This window comes from Myotis yumanensis, unplaced genomic scaffold (assembly GCF_028538775.1).
Source record: "Myotis yumanensis isolate MYYU_CA2020_CCGP unplaced genomic scaffold, mMyoYum1.0.hap1 SCAF_19, whole genome shotgun sequence".
NCBI classification, from domain to species: Eukaryota; Metazoa; Chordata; class Mammalia; order Chiroptera; family Vespertilionidae; genus Myotis; species Myotis yumanensis.
In genome coordinates, this window is record NW_027223770.1 from 11,235,362 (window position 1) to 11,257,419 (window position 22,058).

General features: G+C 59.2%; 2 protein-coding genes and 1 long non-coding RNA gene across 6 annotated transcripts in view; 1 reads left to right on the forward strand and 2 right to left on the reverse strand.

The window, feature by feature from the left end:
- TMEM120B (transmembrane protein 120B) overlaps positions 1-3,579 on the forward strand; it is a 52,657-nt gene extending 49,078 nt beyond the window's left edge. For all 4 annotated transcript variants that reach the window (XM_070399523.1, XM_070399522.1, XM_070399525.1 and 1 more), the window contains exon 12: positions 97-3,579. In XM_070399523.1, coding sequence (XP_070255624.1) covers positions 97-210 — 114 coding nt within the window. In that variant the 3' untranslated portion in view covers positions 211-3,579. The remainder of the gene's footprint in view (positions 1-96) is intronic.
- On the reverse strand, positions 1,708-12,673 carry RHOF (ras homolog family member F, filopodia associated). The gene is made up of 5 exons (XM_070399530.1): positions 12,318-12,673; positions 11,929-12,016; positions 4,328-4,437; positions 4,116-4,250; positions 1,708-3,240 (listed from the first exon to the last, which is right to left on the reverse strand). Exons 1-5 carry the CDS (start codon positions 12,453-12,455, stop codon positions 3,076-3,078), a joined length of 636 nt encoding a protein of 211 aa, XP_070255631.1. The 5' UTR covers positions 12,456-12,673; the 3' UTR covers positions 1,708-3,075.
- A 1,267-nt stretch (positions 12,674-13,940) lies between these two features.
- On the reverse strand, positions 13,941-21,410 carry LOC138997731 (uncharacterized). The gene is made up of 5 exons (XR_011469010.1): positions 21,001-21,410; positions 20,069-20,174; positions 18,126-18,217; positions 14,912-14,964; positions 13,941-14,435 (listed from the first exon to the last, which is right to left on the reverse strand). It is a non-coding gene; the product is annotated as an uncharacterized lncRNA (long non-coding RNA).
- Positions 21,411-22,058: the final 648 nt, after the last annotated feature.

The window sequence follows — 22,058 nt, forward strand, 5'->3', positions numbered from 1 at the left end:
TTCTGAGGTCTGGGGTGGGGTGGCACCCCAGCAGGGGGAGCTGGTCAGAGCTGGCACGGCCTGTTCCTCCTTCCCCTCTGTACTCTGTCCCGCCAGGTGTTCGTGTTGGCAATCACCTTCCTGGTCCTCTTCCTGGGCAACTTCCTGACCACCCTCAAAGTGGTGCACACCAAACTCCAGAAGAACAGGAACAAGGCGAAGACGCCGTGAGCCGCGGGGCTGCGCCCCCCAGCCCGGGACTTTGAGACTGCGGGGGGTCTCAGTCGGCACCCTCGCTGCCGATTCCTCCTCAGCAGCGCCAGTGGCCGCTGGCGCAGTGACCTCAGGGGCCAGTGGCCTCCCCGGGAGCAGGGCCAAGGCCCGAGTCCCCGACTGGACAAGAGAAATGTGACCCAGCCTGTCCGAGCAGTATTAACCACCCTTCCTATTTATGACGTATTTAATGCCGCGCCCTCCCCACCTCCCTAGAATCGTAGCCCCCGCTGCTCTTGGCCGGACTGTCTTCCTGGGGGAGGCAATGCCTCAGGGAGCCCCTCTGTCCCCCGTCCTGGCACTTGAAGCCCTCAGGGCAGGGTGTGGACATGCCTCCTGAGGTTGGATGTGTGACCTGTTACTTACAGAGTCCCAGGCGGAGGCGGGAGGGGGGCCCTGGGAGTCCAGTGGGGACTCCCTCCCCAGCACACGCTTCTGCTGTCGGCTCCCGCCTCCTCCCAGCCTCCGTTTCTCTGTGGGGCGGGTATCTACCTTCTCAGAGAACCGCTGTTGTGCCTTGTGCTCCTTGTGCTTCCTGAGTCCCCTGACTGCCGGTCACCTGGGGAAAGTGGCCGGGCCGGCCTGAGGCCTGGGGTTCTTGGCCCCTGGAGCCACTGGGCCCAAGGCAGGCAGGGTTTCTGAGTCACCACCAGAGGGCGCCCCAGCCCCGGCACCATGTGGGTGGTGTGAGGGCGTTACTTGACACTTCCTGACCCTCAACCCGCAGCCCATCTTCCCCGAATCCTTGCAGTGGGAACTCAGAGTGAGACCCAGACCCTCAGCACTGGCCGGGACTTCAGCCAGCACCAGTGTCACCCAGCCCTCCATCACCTCCCTTAGTCAGAGGTTCCGGAAATTGGGGTGGGGGGTGTCTGAGCAACCTCACTTTCAGGAGGTCACACAGGGCAAGGCTGCTGGTCACCTCACGGTAGATTCTGAATTGGAGGGTGAAGAAGCCAATTTCCTGCCCCTTCTCCCACACCTGAGCCTCATCTGCCCTTAACGACTTCCCTACAAATCCTCTTGGACCAGAGGGCATAGCTGGTGTCCACAGCCATGCTGCAGCCCTCAAAGGGGTTTAAAATTTTTTAAATTAGTTACATTTTTAAAATATGGAATCCACCCCCGGTAAGATTCCACATAAAAATCCAGATCTTGACTTTCCCTAGATAAGTGAAACGCCCTGGCCGCGTTCCCACAGAACAGCGCTCACCTGGGCTGGCTGCCTGCCTGCCCGGAGTGGTACTTGCTTTCTAGTTTTCGGAGACCCCACCACTCCCTCCTATCTCCGCCCTCCTTCACTCTCCACCCGCCCATCTGGCCCTTTAAGAACTTGGGTTTGCCCTAGACTTGCGTTGGCAACCTTTCCCTGTGACGGGCCAGATGGTCTCAGTCACAAAGACTTTATCCTGCAGTTGGGCAAAAGCAGCCCACGCATAAATGAATGGGCATGACTGTGTTCCAATAAAACTTTATTTACAAAAACACACAGCGGCCGGAGTTGGCTCACAGGCCATAGTTTGCTGACCTCTGTTCTAGACCCTCATTTGTCCAGGAGGCCCTGGACTCTGCTGGAACCAGAGGTCCTTGGTCTGAACGCTCTGGTGAGTCCCCATGGGGGGGCCTCTGGGAACCTCGGTGGGTGCGGTGGGCTGAGAGGTCTTGCAGGTGACTTCAGAGAATCTCAGGCTCAGGCACAGCACTGGGCACAGGGTGCGGAGGCAGAGATACTCAGGGAGCAGGAGCCACCTGGAGCCATCACCCCACCTTCGGTAGCGCTGACTCCAGAGTGAGCTCAGGACCAAGCAGCTGTCAGTCTCTGGGGTACTGGAATCCCCTGGGGCACTTTAAACAAATTCCTGGGTCCCTGAACCCAGACCTTCCAGAAGGAAGTTCCGTGAATCTGCGGCTGGGGGGTCCGTCAGTCAAGTCCGATCTTGAAGGAGGCCAAGGTGGCCTCAGCTCTGGAACACATCCCCCAGCAGTGGGGGCTGTGAGGGGCAGGGGGGCTAGATGACAACTTTGCAGACAGGGATCCAGTCTCAGGACTGGCCTGCCCACAATCAGGAGCTGCTGTCACTTCATCTGAGTTTCTGGCAGTGGAGGCTGCAGGTGAGGAGATGAGACCCCGGGCAGGGGTCGGATGGGTGGTCCATGGTGTTTGCTCTGCTTTCCGAGTCTCTCCTCCCCCTGGTCATGTGCACCCAGATCTGGGAAGATGTCGGCCAGGCCAAAGGCTGCCACTGAAGCCCTCTGCGTAGGGTGGGTGGGGGCGATGCAATTCCTGTGTCCGTGTCCGGGGCTGCGTTCTCCTGATAGGCCTGGTCCCATCGTGGCTCGGCGCTCCCGGGGGAAGGAAGCGAGACCGGAGGATGCAGCCCTGCCTATCTCCCCAGCCCAGGGCCGCGGGGCCATAGGCTTGGGGGTCGTGGGGCGCTGCCAGATCCGCAGTGGCCCACAGACCAGTGTAGTTGGTTGTTTCAAGCACAGGCTTTGAGGACCTATTGGGTGTTTGAAGGGGGACACGTGGCTGGGGGGAGAGTGCAAAGAGGGCACGCCAAAGTCCTGGGGACAGATGCCAGTTCCAGGGCACAGAGGGCCCGAGTCCGCAACCTCGCCCACCACCACACAGGCCGAAGCTCGAGTTCCTGGTCAGAGCCCAGCTGGGAAAGGAGAAAGTTCCAGACCATCCAAAGAGTCTTGCCACAGGCTCCAGACACAACTCCGAGTGCCTTCTCGAGCTGGGGGTGGGCAGGTCCCGGGGAGTAGCCGGGCCCTGTCAGTCCTGTTCTGTTCTGAGGGCTGAGTGCCCGCCCCGAGGGGTCAGAGCAGCAGGCACCGCCGGGGGTGTTTCTGCCGCTGTGCTTTCTTCAGGGCGCCGAGGGCCACCTTGGCGGCCTCTCGGAAGACGTCCTCCACGTTCTCCCGAAACTTGGCGGAACATTCCAGGTAGAGGGCGGCTTGCATTTGCTGGCAGGTTTTCAGGCCCTGGGGGAGGAGGGGACAGCATTCGATGCGGGGCCTGGAGCATGGGGTGCCTCCTGACACCCCCTGGTGGGCTTGGGGCTGGCTTTAGGGGCTGCGGGGCCTTGGTGTGGGGCCCCTCTTGCTCCCTCCCAACCTCTCTCCCCACCCTCCTTCCCAACTCAGGCAGAAACGGGGGGGGGGGGGGGGGGGTTTGAATTCTGAGAACGGGGTTGTCTGTCGTGTCTGCCGGGCCTGTGAGGAAAGGTGGGCTTCCTCCCCAGACCTCTCTCCCTTCTGGAAAGCACCGTTTAGGCAACGGAGCTTGTCATTAGAATTAAAAATACCTATTTCTAAAACAGATTTACTTTTATTCATGCTTATTCCCTGTTATTAAACCTTATTAGATTTGCTTCATGTTTCCTTCATCCTCCCATGCCTCAGGAAGCCACGGGACTCTCACGAGTTGGGGGAAGGCTGCTTTTGAACAAGGGCCCGCCCCTGGGGTCCCCTCGGGAGACGGGACAGGATGATGGCTAAGGGCCCAGACTCTGGAGCCATGGTGACTGGGACGGCATCCTCGCTTCACTTCAGGTTAGCTGTGTGACCCTGGGCAAGCTCCTTAACCTCTCTGGGTCTCAATTTATCTGCCCATAAAATGGGGAGCACTAACAGTATCTGCCTCTGGGTCATAGGATTAAATAAAGTGCTCAGAGATGTGGGCTCTCAATATTCTACAGCTGTTATTCTCAGAATCCTGTTTGCTTCCACTGTGCGAAAGGCCAGAGGCACCCCGTTGCAGAGGCCAAAGGCCTGGGCGTCTTTTCAGCCACAGCTTGCCACGGACCTGGGCTCCTGGTGGGGCGGTGGGGAAGGGGAGGGAGGAGCCCCGAGCCCACCTGCGTGTAGGTGATGGGCTCCAGCTGGGCCGCCCGCAGCTTCCGCAGCTGCTCCTTGTCCTTCCTCAGGTCCGTCTTGCAGCCAATGAGCACCATGGGGGTCCCACGGCAGAAATGCGTGACCTCGGGGAACCACTGTGGAGGGAGAGGCTGGCATCAGGGCTGGGGCTGGGGCTGGATCCGAGGCCCCCACCCCGGGGGGCAGGCCTCACCTTGATGAGGACATTGTCATAGCTGGTGGGGTTCATGACGTCATAGCAGATGAGCACCAGGTGGGTGTTCTGGTAGGATAGGGGCCGCAGCCGGTCGTAGTCTTCCTGCCCTGAAACCAACCGGAGAGCAGGTGGGGGTCAGGGAGGCGCCCCTCCTTGTCCACCTGAGTCCCTGGTCTGGGCTCAGAAGGGCCAGGGGTTTGGGGGTCTGCCGGACAAGTGACACCTGCTAGGGCTTCAGTTTTGTCCTGTGGAAAACAGGTGGCTGCCCGCTGTCCTGGACGGCAGCGAGGATGGCATGAGAGAAAACCCAGCAGTAAGTGCTGAAAAGCCACGAGCAATTACTCTGGAGACGGTCACCCCGCCCCCAACCCTCTTACCCCCCTACACTGTGCTCAGGTTGAAGTCACATCACCCTCCTCCAAAACAAAGTTAGAAGAGGGTGCCCCCCAAGCCCGGAGGTGCGTGGCCTCAGCTGAAATTCATCCTGCCATTCTGGCCACTGCTAGGAAGAGGGGGGGGGGGGGCTAGGAAGAGTGGGGGCGGCTGGAGATAACAGCAAGTTTCTCACCTGAACCCTCTCCCCCACCCCCCAGGGCACATCAGACTCACCCCCAGGCTGGGTGGGAGCAGTGGTGGGTTTTTTGGTTTTATTTATTTATTTATATATATATATATTTAAATATATTTTATTGATTTTTTACAGAGAGGAAGGGAGAGGGATAGAGAGTTAGAAACATCGATGAGAGAGAAACATCAGTCAGCTGCCTCCTGCACACTACCCACTGGGGATGTGCCCGCAACCAAGGTACAAGCCCTTGACCGGAATCGAACCTGGGACCTTTCAGTCCACAGGCCGACACTCTATCCACTGAGCCAAACTGGTCATGGCTGTTTTAATATACTTTTATTTATTTTATAGAGCAGTGGTTCTCAACCTTGGCTGCACATTAGAATCACCTGGGAATCTTTTTAAAATCCTGATTTCTGGGCCTCATCCTCCGGAAATTCTGTTTCTTTGTTATGGGGTGAGGCCACAACATTAGTAACAAAGAAACAGAATTTCCGGAGGATGAGGCCCAGAAATCAGGATTTTAAAGATTCCCAGGTGATTCTAATGTGCAGCCACTGTTATAGGGAAGGGAGAGAGAAACATCAATGATGAGTCATTGATCGGCTGTCTCCTGCATACCCCACACTGGGGATCTAGCCGGCAGCCTGGGCATGTGCCCCCACCCAGCACTGAACTGTGACCTCCTGGCCAACCACGTCAGTTGGGCGGGTTTGGTTTTTTCTTTTTTTAATTCATATTTAAAACAGAAAAATGGCAAAAAAACAGCACCAAGAACGCCCTTACTCAGATGCACTGTTTACGTTTGGCCCCACTTCGCACCTACAGGGAAACACCTTGAACCACGTGAGGGGCAGGTGCACACATTGGGCTCCTGCGCCCGGAATAGTTAGTTCCCTGCGGATTTTCTAAGGACATTCAGAGAACACGGGACACACTCTCACCGGCCACAGTGCGTCTACCAAACTCAGGAAAGCCGCGGCGAAGCTGTGCTCCAGCCGATCCACTGGCCATGCACAGCTTTTCCCAAATGTCCTCCAGGACTTCCCCTAGTCCGGAGGCCGTGGTGCCTGTACGTCCTGCACGGAGCTGTTACACCCGGCATCTTGGGAAAACTCCCACAGCGAGGGCTGGGAGCCTTTCAGACTCATTGGCAACCCCCCAGCCACCCTGCAGAAAGGCAAGGTGACTTTCTTCCATTGAACAGGACAGGAGGCCAGGCCCGGGAATCCCCCGCCGGCCCCTCCCTCCAGCTGGCGGGGGACCCCAGCTCCCTCCCTGCCGAAGGCCTCTCAAGACAAGTGGCCTCTTCACCGAGCACAGACCATGTCCTGCTTCTGGCCTCCTACTGATGACAGGGCACAGCCACCCTCTTCCCACCGACTCCCTCCACTGTGCAGTGAATGGTTGCCACAGTTATGACAATGGCTGGGCCAGGAGGACTGTCCGTGCTGTCACTCAGCCGAAGTCCCCCAACACTGGAGAAGGGCCCAGCGCACTCAGACCCCCCTATGCTCACCGCCACAAAGCTGGATAAATCTGCGTAAGACGATGGAGAACTGGCCCAGTGTGCTATCCGGCCCATGCCTTCCCCTTTCTGTCCCAAACTGTCCCCATTCCTCACCTCTGTGCGTGTCTTACTAGACGTCTGCTGTCCGATAGGGTAGCCTCTAGCCCCAGGTGGCTATTTAAATTAACATTAAAAATGCAGGTTCTCCATTACACTAGCTACATTTCAAGTGATTAACTGCCGCGCAGGGCCAGTGGCTTCTGTAACAGACAGTGTAGGTACAGAACATTTCCATCACCACAGAACGTTCTAGTGCACAGCAAGGCACCGTCCTCATCCAGGCCACCTCCCCCTGCTCCCCTGCTGCCCATCCAGGCCACCTCCCCCTGCTCCCCTGCTGCCCCTCAATGAATCCCATTCTCCATGCAGCAGTTACGTGGATCTTAAAACACACAGACCTGCCCTCTCCTCCCAACTGAAACACCTTCAATGGCTCCCTATTGCCCTTTACTAAAACCCAAACATCTCCTGTGGTCCACATGACCTGGGCCCACTAGTCCTGACCTCATCTCCCTCCTCCACACCCCTCACTCACTGAGGTCCAGCCAAGGGGGCCTCCTCTCAAACCCACCACGCTCTTGGGCCTCAGAGCCTCTGCACTTGCTGTTCCCCATACCTGGAATGCTTTTCCCTCGTGTTCTCCCCATCTTTCTAGCGTTTTCTTTTCAAGCGTTCAGACTGTCCACATTATTTCTTTGTTTTCTCTCTACTTCTACGTAATAACACCACCACCCTACACCTTACGTACTTTTCCGGGTGCTTCTGCCTGTAAATTATTAAGACACACCCTGACAGCAACCCTCTGAGGAGCTAGTCAGGGAACTTAGGAACATTCCCACTGATACAGAAAAAAACTGAGTTTCAGAGAAGTGAAGTAACCGAACCCTGGTCACTGCATCAGTGACCGAGCCAGGACTCCGCCCGGCTCCTTAAATCCCAAGTCCCGTGTTCCTTCTGCAAAAATGCAGCGACACACTTTCTTGCTTCTGTGCAAACATCGGTCCTGGGCCTCTACGGTGCACAATACGGTTCATAATTGTGGCGTAACACACGCACGCTCATTCCCTTTCAGACACGTGGCTGCAATGGCCACGTTGTAAAACGGGGCCTACTGTTCCCATGTCTCTTCATCTTGCCTGGTGCAACGTCCACCGCCCTGTGTGTCCACAGCCTGTCCTCATACATGTGCTGTTTACTGCCTGTGTCCCTGTGGACAGGAGGCACCCTGAGGGCAGGACCCACGTCTGTCCTTAAATACTAACTCCTGGTGCCCGGCAGGCGTCCAGTCGGTATTGGCTGGTTGAAGCTGTTCACCTCTTGTCACGCCGTGGAGACCGGGACTGAGGGGCGCCGGAAGGTTTGCCAAGTACATGATGGTTCCAGCAGTTGATGAGGGCAGAAGTCAGACGGCCCTGGGTGGGAGGAGGAAGTCGGCCAAGCTGGCTCCCCCCGAGACTCTGCCCTCGTTGTCACCTCTTCGAGAGGCTCTTGCCCAGGTGGCAGCATGGCTCGGTCCCTCCTTTCCGTCAGGTCTGCAGGAGGGTCACCGTCTCCAAGAGAATTGCTCTGAAACAGCCTCCTTCCCAGTGGGTCCCACGACCAGCTGTGGCTTTTTCTTCTGGGTGTTTGTTTGTTTGGCCTCCCCCTGAGGACAGGGGCCATCTCTGCTACACTGGCGAGCTCAGGTCCGTTGGTGAATGAATGAACAAATGGATGAGTGAGTGAATGAAGTGCAGTGATGGTCCCCGAGGCTTTTGGCGTTTGCAAGGGCACCGCACTTGCATCACCTCTGTTCATTTAAGCAGCCACCCCAGGAAGTAAGCCTGGCGGGGAGGGTTCTTCCTGTTAGGAGACCACGTGGCAGAGGGGGCATTTTTCAAGGTCAGAGACAGGCTCCCTGGGAGCTGGAGCACCAACTTAGTCCCCAAGCCCAAGGTCAGCCGCCTGCCAAGCCCCTCTAAAAGCACCAATTCTCCCAGGAAGCCTTCTCCAGCCTTCCCAATTGGAAATTAACCTCTGGGCCTCAGTTTCCTCATCTGTGAAATGGACAAGTGAGCCTTGTTGACAATAACAATAAAAATGGTCATCATATGCCAGGCCCCATTCAGAACCCTTTACCTGCATTGACTCATCATTCCTCACCATGATCATATAAGACCGGGCTGCTGTTGTCACATTTTACGGATGCAGAAACTGAAACACAGAGAGGCGAAGGGACTTGTCCTCGGTCACAGAGCTCACAGGAAGCTTTGTAAATGACAGAAGACCACGGGGAGGACTACTGGGGTGCCTCCCTCTCGCTCCATCCCAAAGGATAGGGAGCTGGCCTAACCCGACAAACTCCAGCCCTGACCAGGTGAGGTAAAAGCTCCCAACACAGGAATCTCAAGAAGAGAGGGATTCTGGGAGGAGATGGGCAGCCAGCCCAGATCCCAGCTCCTCCTCCGGGCTGCCTTCCTGGCTTGACTGTGTCTGGCTCGGCTTTCCCCAGGCCTCAGAGTGGGCCTCCACTCTGCAGGTGATAGTGTTCCGGGTGCTGTTGACCTCTCATCTCCTTGGGAGGGGCAGGGTGTCCCGGACGCCTCCCGTATGAGTCAGGAGGGCCAGGCTGCCCGCAGACTCATGTTCCATGACTTTGGTACCTTCCCTCTCTGGGCCTCAGTTTCCTTATCTGGAAAAGGGGGTGATAACCCTGCTCCTGGTAGGATGAGCAATGCTGGGCAAAAGGTGAGGGACTGCTACTATGGTTACTCCTGAAATAGATCAGGGTCCTGGGGGTAGGGGACAGGGAGAGCAGGTTCTAACCCTGGCTCTTTAGACCCACAAGCTTTATGGGGCCCTCCACCCACAACATGGTATTACCCTCCCCATTTACCCCTGGTAATGCCAAGGCTTAAAGGGGCCAAGTCCCCTGTCTACGGGCATATAGGTGTCCCGGTCTGGCTTCCGCAGATGGGCCTCAGATGTAAAAAAAAAAAAAAAAGCCTTGAGTTATGTGCAAAAGGAGACGTTTGTTTCAGGCGAGGAAAGGTCTGTGGGGCAGGGAGGAAGTGAGGCTCTCGCCTCGCCTCACGAGAGGGTATTTCCTTTGTGGGAGTGAGCTTGGCTGTGGCTGTCATCTCTCTGGGCAGGGGTCTCTAAGGCGTGGCGCTGGTTGAGGAGAGAGGGAGTCATCGGGCCATGGTGGTCCCCAAATCGGCTGGAGGACAGACACAGGGCAGGTGGGTCCCAGCTCTGGCCAGGGTGTTGGCCAGGGGATGGCTGCTGGCAGCACGAGAAGGGGAAGCTGCCAGAAAAGGAACCCACTCTCACTAGTGCTCTGGGGCCTGCCACCTGCACGTCCTCCTCGGAGACTGGAGCAGCTGGGACCCGGGCAGCGCCAGCCCGCAGCCCAGAACCGGGTCTGAGGACCCACCGCTGCGGCTCCCCCAGCCTCCATGCTCCTGGCTCCTAGACAACGCTCTGGTCTCTGATTCCCCGTCTTCCCCACACCTTTCCTTGTGTTCCCATCTCAGGCTACAAAGGAAGCCACAGCTCCCCACCTCCTGGGCAATCGCCACCCCATCTCGTGACGCCCCAGCCCTGAGCCCCACCCCGAGGCCCAGACAGCTCCGTCTCCGGTTGGTGTCTTAACCTCCTATGTCGCCCCCGCCCCCGCTCCCCCCTGCCCAGGAAACTTCAGACCTCACCGCAGCTTCCGTTCTCTGAGCGTGTCGGGGCTGCGGGCGAGGCTGACAGGCCCCGGGTGCTCGCAGCAAAGGTCAGGGTACCCAGCCATTCTGATAACTCGGACGCAGCTTCCCCATCCCTCCTGAAGTAGCTCTTAGAGCAAATCCTCTCCTAAAGCAACTAGACGCTTCCCAGAGCCTTCACGTGACGACCGACCCTGACCTGGGCCTTGAGCATCTCTCTCTGGCCCAGGCCAGAAAGGCCAGAAAGGCCAGAAGCGGTCCCTGCGCTGGGTCTGACGGGAAGGCAGTGGGAACCGTGAAAGAACTGGGGACTCTGAGAGGAGACACCCCAAGGGCAGAGGCAGGAGCAGAGACACTCAACCCCCCTAGACTCACCCTGTCCACCAGCACTCCACCCACCACGTGGGGTTAAGGAACCTGCCCCTCCCTGGGTCCCAGACGGGAAACGTGTGAAACGAAAAGTGTCCCAAACTGTGATCTTTACTGCTCTTTGCGGCCACACCCTTGGGAATTCCTCTGAAGCCTTTAGTAGCAGAGGCACATACATCCCCGTTCTGGGGGCAGCCCCGCGGGGCCCTCATCCAACAAGAGGGGAGGTCCTTAGAGCCCACTGCAGGGAGGGGGGGGGGTAACACCCAAACAAAGCCTGTCAGAAGCCAGGAACCCAGGAGCGGTCTGGGGCTGGGACAGCCAGCCCTATCCTGCCGGGTCCAGGTAGAAGGAGAGATGCTACTGACAGCTTGGCAAGGGAGGCAGGGACTGGATTTTGGCTCTACCCAAGGCCAGTGGGAGACGTCACCTCACACACATACAAGGCTTCCTTGGGGAGGGGGCACCCGATGACAGGGTTCCACGCAGCTCACTAAACACTGACTCACAGAGGCTGCGTATCCTGACCTTTGCTCCCCAGTGTTTATTCAGTCCAGAGGCAAAGAAGGAAACTCCCTGAGGGGAGGCAGCCCCCCCTCCCCATCCAGTGCCACTCAAGTCCTCTCATTGGCTGGGCTCCCCCACCCATCCCCCAGCAACAGGCCTCCTATGGCGATGGCGAGGCAGCACGAACCCACTAGCAGCTGCAGGTGACAGAACCTCACCCCCCGGCATTCCCTAGAGCTGGGTTCCCTCCTCAGCGCCCGGTTTCTTCCAGGGAACCAGGAAGGCACAGAATCCTAGAAGCTCAAACAGGAGACACGAAATCCCAGGATCACCCCAGGTGGCCCAAGGAATCCCAGAAGCGTGGGAGTCAAAATGTCTCCTGGAGCCTCGGCTGTCGGCCAAGGATCTTGGGGGTCACAGGCTCGCTCTCATCTGTGGCCCAGAGTATTCCGGAAGCATCGGACCCCGAGATGCAGCCCAGCCCCAGGGGACCCACGTGTGCAGCTCGCAGAGCCTTAGGCGACCACAGCAGGTCCCACCCCAGCAGAAGGGAGCCCGTGGTTTTCTAGAAACAGGAGAGGAACCCAGCCGTGGGCTCTCAATACAGCAGGGCTGGGTAGTGGCCAGGAGCTCATCTCATCCAAACACCCTCCTTTTACATACAGACGGGGGGACCGGGGTCCTCTATGCCGCCAGGGCCCCCCCCCACCCCCCGCCAGGCGGTGGTCACCGGCTCCGGGCCAGCACCGCGTCGCTGCCTCCAGGAGGGATGGGCTGTCAGGGCCTCGCAGAGCTGGCGGCCGGGATGCGGCCCGGGATGCGGGATGCGGCGGGGATGCCCGGGCGGGGAACCCCCGGGCCGCCCCGACCCTCGGCGCGCAGGCGCACTCACCGGCGGTGTCGTAGAGGTTCAGGGTCACCTCCTTGTTGCCCACCGTGACGCTGGCCGTGTACTTCTCGAACACGGACGGGGCGTAGTGCTGTCGGAGAAGGGGCAGGGTTGGTCCCCAGGAGCGCGGCGGGGTCCCGGGGTGCGCTGGGCTCCCCACCTTCCACCTTCACCCCATCCGGCTCGGTCCCCCTCAACACACACACCGCTAGGCGCCGGAATTCCCGAGGGGGCGCCCCGGGGTGGCGGCCGCCCCTGGGCGCGCAGGACGCCGGGGACCTAGGGCCCAGGCTCGGGTGCAGGCTGAGGGCCGTCCCTCGCCCCCAGGGGACCCTCGCGCGCCCCTGCCCCATCCTACGCGCCTCCAGCCCCCCGCCCTCCGGGGGCCTCACCTCGGGGAAGGAGCCCTGGCTGTACACCATGAGCAGCGAAGTCTTGCCGCAGCCGCCGTCGCCCACGATCACGATCTTCAGCTCCTTCCTCCCCGCGCCCGGGGCGGCGGGCGGCGCCGGGGTCGCCGGGGCGTCCATAGCCCGGAGCCGGCGGTACTGACAGCAGCGCGCGGGGCTGAGCGCCGGGGCTAAGCTCGCGGGCGGGGCGGAGCCAGGGTGAGCCCCACCCCCGGGAGGCCCCGCCCCCGTCAGACAGCCGCCCGGGCCGACCCTCCAGCCTCAGTTTCCTTCCGGCTAGGGTCCCAGCCCCGGGCGTTCACCCTTCATTCGCAGGGAAACTGCGCAACGGGGTGCTCAGCCGCCAGCGCAGCTCCTACCCGCCCCCCAGCTCATCACGGCGCGCCCCCCACCGTTTCCGCCGCTGCTCGTGGGGCCCCTAATTGGCAGGCGCCGCCTTCTGCCAGGGGCTCGTTGATTGGCCGGCTTGGACAGGGTCTCTTTGATTGGCGGGTTGCCCCCCCCCCGCCCCAGCACCCTGGTTTGTGGAGCCTTGGTTTCAAGCTTTGGGAGAAGCCCCCCAGCTTTGCATCGCTCCAGCTGTGGGGCCTGGGGCAAGTCCGCCTCACACCTGTTTCCCCACAGGAGGTAGGTAGGTGGTGCCAGGGAAGATGCCGGCACGGAGTTGTGCCTGCCCACCTCGTCTGGGTCTCCTGTGTGGGCGCAGGGTGGGGGTGGGGAATAGTGGTTCCGCTTACCTACCCCCGCCCCCCGCCTCCCTAGGGGCGCAAGGTAGACCTCTGGCGCCCTCTGCCGGGCGACCGCCTGAGCATGGGTGACAGGTGAGCGCCCTAATCACGTGGGCGGGAACCTCTTTCTAGCAGGGGCTGGAGGCATTGACCCAGCCGGACACTGTCGAGGAAGGCCAGGGCAGCGACAGCTGAGATCATTTGAGACCGATAACCCCCACCTCCGCCCAGAAATTTGTTTTACAGCCAGCAGCCACGCGTCTTTCATCCCAAGGGTTCTTCCCAATCCTCCCACCCCCCTGGCCAAAACTGCTATTTATTGAGCACTCCCCATGCGTAGGTACTGTCGGGCAGGTGGCTGCTATCACCTGTCCTCCATCCCTCCCCTCCCTGCGACCCTGGGCTGACATCCTTTTTACAAGCCAGGCCACTGGTAGGAGTGGCAGGCAGGTTAGGGGCATGGCCAAGTGAGCAAGCAGGGCCTTCCCAGCTGGGGTAGGACCTCTGGGAGTTTCCTCCAAGAGGGGCTGGCAGGACTCAGGATCTTCTTGCCCTTACCCCACCCCGAAGATTACCAATTTTCAAGTTCTCAGCAAAGATGAGGTAAACTTCACTTCAGGCAGGAAATTGCCAACCTGGCAGTTCCATAAATGCAGGGTCAAGGTTTTCATCGGGTGCAAGGCAGGGCCTGACCACCAGAGGGCAGCAGCGACCGCCCGTGGAAGCCCCGAAAGAGCCAGAGCTGGGAAGAGGAGGTAAGTTAAAGCCCAGTTTCAGCTTGTTGGGTGGCATGGCATCAGTGGGGTCAAGCACCCTCAGAAAAATTTACAGCAACTCATTCATTCTTTTTTTGCAACACAAGTTTATTGAGAGGAAATTGTGTTCCTACCTGTGAGGAGCTCAGAGGAGGTTTCGAGCTGGCTGGTATGTGAACTAAGCTTGGCAGTGCTGGGAGAGCAGGCCAGATGGGTACCCAGCCTGGGCAAATGCATGGTGGCTGGAAAACCCCAGCAGGTTTGGCAGTGGCGGGGCAGTGAGGAAGGAGGCCAGACGCTGTTGTCAAGGTAACCAGGGTTAGCCCACAGAGGGCCTAGCTGTCAGGCGCAAGCAGGGGCGCTGGACAGAAGGCTCCTGAACTGGCCCAGTCAAACTGGACCCCCAAGCTCTCTTCAGAGGAGCTATGATTGGCTGGTGAGGCAGCCTGAGATTGGCAGGAGAAGAGACCAGGTCCAGACACATGTCAGAAATGACCCCAGGACCACAGGAGGAGGGGAAGGATGGAAGAGGGCTTCCAACGAAGGAAGGAGGACCACTTATCTTTGCAACCTTCTCACCTCAGGCCTGCCGCAGCAGTGATCCTAAAGCAGGAACCCTAAAGCGTAGGGAGGGACTGGGAGAGTAAGAGGGGGAGGGGCCTGGGGAGAATTCACTTAGAAATTAACCGCATGGGCCTGTGGAGGGACTCCTGACTATCCTCAAAATCCTCACTCCTCAGTTTCCACTTTCCATCTGAGAGATGGGGCTGCAATTTTAACTTATGACAGAACAAACCACTTACACAAGGCTGAGAGGAGGGGGAGAGGAAGAGTGAGTCTGTCCAGCCCCGTCTGGGTCCGGGCAGAACAGCTGACACTGGCCCCAGCCCACCCACCCCTGCCTGGCCAAGAGGCTGGCAGAACCCAGCCCCAGCCATCACGGAGCGTGTTTGATTTGGACCCAGCTCCACTACGATGTAGGGACTGGATCTGCAGCTAAAACTCCCCAGGCCAGCGGCTCAGAGGTGGCAGGGTCAGGGCAGGCAGCTGAGGACCTGGGTACTCCCACCAGCCGGGGGCCCTGCTTCCTTACCTGTGAGATGCTCTGGGGACCCATGCCATTCTTCTTCTATTCACCAGGAATTCCTGGAGAGGTTTAGGAAGACAAGAAAGACACTTCAAACTGGTCCTTGCCACAGACCCCAAGGGGAGCTGCCAGGTGGCATTTGTGGGGCGGACTCATTTGGCAGCACAGGTTAGGGTGGTCAGTGACATGCCTATGGTCCCGCAGAACATCCTGAGGGGCCACGACACACCTGAGGGGTCATCCACTCCGCGTGAGGCTGAAGACACCGAGCCTTCAGAGACTCAACTATTCTCTGATGTCCCAGAGATGGGCGGTGGCTGGGGGAGTCACTGCCATACCAAATGCTCCCCCCACACACCTTTTGAGGCTCAGAAACGGCTCAAAAGGTTATCCACCAACTTCCTCCTCCTGGTTCCGTGGGGAGACCATAGATCCCCGCGGAGCAGGGTCCTGCCAAGGTCACAGGCCAGCTGGAGACAGCGGTGGACCCAGATGGCCTTGAGATGGCGGGGTGCCTCTCTCCACAGTCCACGCGGTCGTCTCCACCCAGAGGGTCCAAAAGATCATATTCCACGCTGGGCTCTCGGTAGCTGGGCCGGAAGAGGCAGGACCCTGGCGCCCGGTGGTAAGGCAGGTCTGGCTGCCTCCCGGCCTCCGTCGCCAGCGGCACGCCCTTCCGCCCGGCCGGCCTGGCCCTCTCCAGGCAGCCCCAAGGGCCCGACGCCAGGAGCGGCCCGCCCATCGCCCCCTGGGTGACCGGTGGGCGGGGCCGCCCTCTGGGCAAGGAGGAATGACAGCCTGCCCCGCCCCTCCCTGCCCCGGGAGGTGATGGGGGTGGGGAGGGCGGGTAACACGAAAAATGTAGAAGGGGTGGAAGAGAAATGGAAGCGGGGAGGAGGTGCCCTGAAGAGGATCCTTCCAGGTCATGGGGACACCTCTCTCTCCCTTCCAAGAATCACACCCAGACCACAGTTTAGCACCTAATTGCTCCCTAATTGGTCCCGGGGCGGGAGTGGAAGAACTGGCTGCGGCCCTCCAGGCAGCTGCCGTAAGGGGAGGGTTTAAACCCATTATATTGAACAATCCGAGGCCACAGCAGGTAAAGACCCCTGCCCCCCCCAGCCTCGGGGCTCTATCCTCAGGGACACAGGCCACCCTCAGGCGGCTGAACCGTTTGTGAGGATTGAGTTGAATGGACTCCTCAGTAAGGAGCTTAATTTAAACCGGAGGTCTGAGGGGGGGGGGGGGTAGTTCATCAACTTTTACAAAGAGCTTTTCCCCTCCCCTCATGCCAGGTAAGAGACGGGTGCAGGTGCGGCGGGGTGCACCCCTGGTCCCCAGCGAAGGACAAGGTGGACCCGGCCCGGTTTATCTGGGACTGGAGAGGCATGGTAGCCAGAAGGAGCCAAGTGCACCACACGGATTACTTTCAACCAGACTGCTCTCCCTGCTCCCAGCAGTGATGCCAGCAGACAGCTGGCACAGGAGGGAGCCCAAAATAACCCAGACAGCTGGGGCAAGGGGGTGCCATGGACACAGGCGCTGGCGGTTAGTCAAGACACCTGGAACCCCGTCCTGGCTGCCTGTGGTGACCTCCTGACCTTGGGTAATTTATACTCGAGTGAGAGATGCGACCCCCCCCCCCCCCCCCCCCAAATCACGACTGATCATGGAAGGGGAGGGGTAAGCCACCATCCTGACTCAAACTACACAGGAGGAAGAATGACGCTGCCTCCCAGCCTTCCCCTTTGCCCGGAGGCTCAGCCACGTGCTCGGGGTGGGCCGGTGGGGGCGGAGCTGGACGGCAGCCCGGCCTCCACTCCCTCCAGCCACATCGGAATGGAGGCCGACCAGTGTGAAGCCTCACCGTGAGGCCGGCCCCCTTAATCGTACTTAATCCTCCCAACACCCCTTTCGGCACGCATCCTTATCATTTTACACAGGAGACTGGCCCAAGGTCACCAGCTCTGTGGAGACTCCAGCCGACAGCTGCCTGACGGAGAGCCTCCCTTGCTTCAGCACCAAGGTGCCCACAACAAAATCTCAGGTCAAGCCCTCCAGGCTCCCCCAGACCTCAGACTAGCCCTCACACCGAGGGGTGGTGTGAAAGTGGGCAGGGCTGATCGGATACGGATACAGAAGCCAAGCTGGGAGCCAAACGGGGGCGGGGAAGGCAGTTCAATCCGAGGCACCTGGCCCAAATGGTTCATCAAAGTCATCACCTTCTAGAGACCACCTGGGGGAGGGGGCCGAGATCAAGGGCCACACCGTCTCCAGCTGTGGAGCTTCCCGGAGACAAAGCAAGTGGGAAACAGCCTGCACAGAGCTGGTGTTGGGAGAATTAGGAGGAGTTGCCCTGATTACCAGGCCAGCGACGCCGTGCCAAGCACCGAGTTCTCGGCCTCACAACACCCCAGGTGTTACCTAGCCTCAAAGTTCCCAAAACGTGTTCCCACATGGTAGAATCCGCACCAGCCGGGGGCTTGTTAGAAATGCAAGTTTGGGGGCCCCACCTACTGAATCGGAAACTCGAGGACAGGCCCAGGATCAGTTCCAGGAGTCAGCTGGCTGGTTCGAGAATCGCCGACCTACCCCCACTTTGCCGATGGGCCCAGAGACTGTGCAGCCTGCGCTAGACAACAGCAGGCAAGTAGCTAGCCGGCTCGTGGGACTCTAGAAACAGGGCTGGTTTGGCTGTGGGCTTGCAAAGGAGATCGTGGGAATTCCCAGGAAGCAGAAGAGGCAAGAAATCTCTTCAAGGAAGCTGCCCAGGCCGCAGGTCCCGTGCTTCACCTCCCTGGCAGCCAGACACGGCAGGAGAAGAGGCCAGCTCAAGAGTCACCCCACTCGCCCCGACTGGGGGCAGGAAGGAAGGGGCAGGGCGGGGCTTCCTGGCAGCGGAGGAGACTTTCAGAGGCATCCAGGGCCCTCCCCCCACCACAAAACACCGCTGGGAAAGCCTGGCCAGGGCCGCCTCTCCTGTGCTACTAAATACGGCAGAGAACTGCAGGCCCCAAACTCCTGACAACAGAAGCTTGACAGGCGGGGATGGATGGGCCCAGCCCAGCAGGCCGCCGATTTCACACACACAGTCCTACACATCTGTGTGGGGGAGGGGCTGCGGAACCAGCCTAGCCGGTTTGAGGCGTCCGCCCTCCCCGGGCTCCAGGCCAAAAACCCCCAAATCTCCCTTGCCGGTTGGGAAAGGGCGTACACCTACCTTAGTAGGACTGTCAGAGTCAAACTAGGCCTGCTCCTGCTGTCCAGAGGAGGACGGTCCGTTCTGGGGGTACCGCTTCTCTGGCCAAGAGCCTGGGGGGTGGGGAGGGGGAGAAGTGGGAGGGTTTGTTAGGGAGTTGACGGCCACTAACCAGACAGGATCTCCTGGACGACCGGGGATCCTTACAAATGCCACCGCCCCCCGCCTAAGGCGCCCCCCTCCCCCCCGCCAGCTGCCAAGGCGCCCTGACTCTGGAATGGTTAAGGGTGTGTGTGCGGGGGGGAGGGGGCGAGTGTGTGGCTGAGTCACCAAGGTTCAGCTCCGGCGACCAGCAGCAGGAGGCGACTCATCTGCATTTCCAAAGGCCCGCCCCGTCCACATCCCCTCCCCCAGCCTGGGCCAGCGATGTTTACCCGGGAGCCCTCCGTCTGGGGGGGGACCCCGGGGAAAGCCAGCTCAGCTTTCCCAGGCCTCAACCCCCACCTCCGCCTCTAGAGCGCCGGTTGGAGGGCGTGCCCTGTGCGACCAGATCCAGCGTCGGTGGCTTCCACGAGGGCCTCACGCCCAAAGTGGGGACAAAGAGGGACCCTGCGCCTTGGGCTCGACTATCAAAGGGCCCTTGCGAGCCAGACCTGGGCGCCGAGGCCCGGGTGTGCAACCCGGGGTCAGGGGGCGGCCTCGAGGCCCCGATCGGCCCCCGTGGCCCTTTGCTACTGGCTCCTGCGCGGGCGGGAGGAAGGGAGGGGAGCCAGGCCTCCTGGTGCCGGCGGGGGCTCTCCGACCCGGGTGCGGGGTTCGAGCCAGCTGCGCAGCCCGAGCTCGACGTCGAGGCCTCCGGGCCAGGGGCGTCAACGGAGGCGGAGGCCTGGAGCGTGGGCGACGGTGCGCCGGCCTCCCCTCCCCCCAGCCCCGCCGCCTCCCCCCGCTCCTCCCGCCTGGCGCGCAGCAGCGGCCACCGCCCGAGCCGCGGGCGGCGCGCGAAATGGCGCCGGTCTGTGCGCCTCGCCCCGCGGAGGCGAGCGCCCAAGCCCCAGCGCGCGACGCCCCCAAGCCCGGGGGCCCCCGAAACGGTCTCCGCGACTAGCCCCCGGCTCGGGGCTCTGTGTCCTGCGGGTTCTCGGGGTCCGGCCCTGCCCAAGGACCCCCACCTGCCCCGGGCGCGCAACGACAACGGGAGGAAGGACGAGGACAGCAGAGCAGCCGCCATGAGCAGCCGCCCGGCCCCGGCTCGGCTCAGAACCTGAAAATAAAACTCGTGTTGGGAGGGAGGAGCGAGCGCGGCCGGGAGCAGCGGCGGCGCCAGGGCTGCAGGCGGCGAGGTGCTGCGTCATGGTGCCAACATGGACGCCGGCCCTTTGTCCTTAGTGGCTCAGGGAGCGCAGGCGCGCCCGGGAGCCCGAGTGCCGGCTTCGGGGTGCCAGAACCCCCAGCCCAAAGGGAAAGGGTCCCCCAGGCCTGGCGGGGACGTTTCCTCGTCTTCTGAGTACCCCCACCTCCAAAACACTGCAATTTCTTCTCCCCACCCAAGCTCAGTTCTAGAGAAACGAGGGGCGAGCGCAGGCAGCTGCGTGGATGCCCGAGGTCGCCGGGGAGCCCCCTCTCGCCGCCCGGGCAGAAGGGGCACAGGGTCCGAAGAGCCCTCCTCGGCCCCCAAGCCCTCCCGGACCCGGCTGTCAAGCATAAAGCTGCACACACCTTCTCCCCTCAGCTCCCACACATCTGCAGCCTTTGGCCTGCTCGGAAAACAGATTTCCTCGAAGGGGCAAAAGGCACTTTTTTTTTTTTTTTTTAAACTTACCCGTTCAGCCCGGTGCCATGGAGTCTGCAAATCAAGCTGGGCGGAGGGTTGGGAGATTGTTATTGGGGAAAAAAAAAATCTTTGTGGGGGATTGTTTAGTTGGGAATATCTGGGGAAATGGTGGTGCCTTTGTTGCTGCTGTTACCTTTTTGTAAGTTACACTCTCATGGCATTTTCTGCTCCTTCCACTTCTGTGAACTTTCCGGGGTTGGGTTGGCAAAAGGCGGCTTCGCTGAGGGCCGTTTACTGCTCTGGATATAGCAATGGTGTGACCGTCATTAAGAGACAAAAGGCGAAAACACACAATCAAATCAAACAAAAGGCAAAAAGACACGCGGCCATCCCAACCACCATAGAAAATACCCACGAGTTAACGTTGGTGTTTGGCTCGAACCAGCCAGGACTTGTTCTCCAGTTTTAATCTAGTTTCCTGTGACGGCTTTTAGTCTCTTAACAAAGAGGTCTTCCCTTTCCCCTCACCCACCCCTCCACCAAGACCAGAGAAACAGAGCTGTTTTCCTCCAAGCAGATCGATTTTCAAAGAAAGTGTACCTGTTACTGGGAAGAAAGCTGACTGGCATCTACTGCTGTAAACATTTTCTAAAAGCTTCAAGCTCAAGCCTTAGCTTTATAAAAGCAAAGTCGTCTAAAAGCATTTTAACTAGCTTATATATCAGACAAGAGCGACAAAGACAGACATGCAGATGAAGGTTCAGAAAATTAAGGACATCTCAGCGACATTAACATGAAAACTGCACTGCGTTAAGGACAGAATGGACTGGGTACTTACAATGTAAAAGGTTTTTTAAAAACTTAAAAGAGTTAACGACTGCTTACAGTTTTTTTTTGTTGTTGCTGCCATTTCGCTAGTCCTAAAACTATACATTTAAAACGTTACCTTGTTAAAAAAGAGAGGAGTTAATAAGATGGCCAGGTTTAAGTGTTTAATAGAGGAAACTATATATATATTTAAAAATTTATTGTTCAGTTAAGAGAATACAGATTAAGACAGCTCCAAGCTCCCCCCACCACCCACCCAAGAAAAAAAAGAGGAAAAAAATTAAATATGTCATTTACTTAGTTTTTTTTGGAATTCGAAATTGTTAACTGCTGACATTAATGGTGTGCTATGACCTAGTTATACAAGACAAAGATGGATTCCAAGTCATAAGGAAAAATCCAGATCTTTTTAAAAAAAGTCTTCATTCTTCCAACTGTGAGTCCTTTAGCCTGTTGACCAATGTTACACACAACACTGAGGCGTCCTGAACGGGATGGTGGAGTCAAAGGAAAAAGCATTCCCCACTTGCAACAAAGGAAAAACCCACTTGGCCATTTAATTCCATTGCAGAAAAATGGCTCCCCTCATCTGATGGCCTCTCCTTGGTGTCTGATGAAGGATGTTTTGAGATCAGCGTCTAATAACTCAAGCCCGATAGAAGCCGCGCGCCGATTGGCTGCCGCGCCCTGCCGCCCTGCTCCAGCCAATTACCTACCCACGGCCACATTACGAACCCCGAAAAGAGCCCCAAAATGAAATACACCTCCACCCAGCCCCGGCGCGGCGGCCCCGCGCCTCGGCCGCCCGACCCGGGAGGCAGGGGGGGCTGCAAACGCGTCCTCGCGGCGCCCGGGAGCCTCGGAGTTGAACTCACAAGATGGAAGCCGCGCGCTGATTGGCCGCCGCCTCTCCCGGACCTTTAATAAAGAAAGGGGAAGGAAAAGATAAATGCAAAAAAGGGGGGACTCTCTCCTCGGCCGGTGGCTGGAGGAGGAAGGGGTGCGGGGGGGGGGGGGAGAGAAGCATGTGTTCTGGACAATTACAGGGCTCTGCTCTCCAAAAATAAAAAACAGAGCAAAAAGCTTGTATCAGCCAGGTCCAGGCGAGGGCTGCATCCTCCCAGGAATGTGAATGCTAATTTGGTTAAAATCCTGGTTTCCCCTCCCAGGCTCTGCTCCGGGAGGGGGGAGGGGGTCGCCGGGCAGAAGAGGAAGCCGGAGTGGAGATACCTCGATTGCAACTCGTCTGGAGTCGTCTTGCCTCCCCCACCCTCCCCTCGCAGCTCCAGCGTCCAGACACACAATTACACCCCAAAACCCCGGCCCTGTCCCCCGAACCCCCACGCGCCCACCCC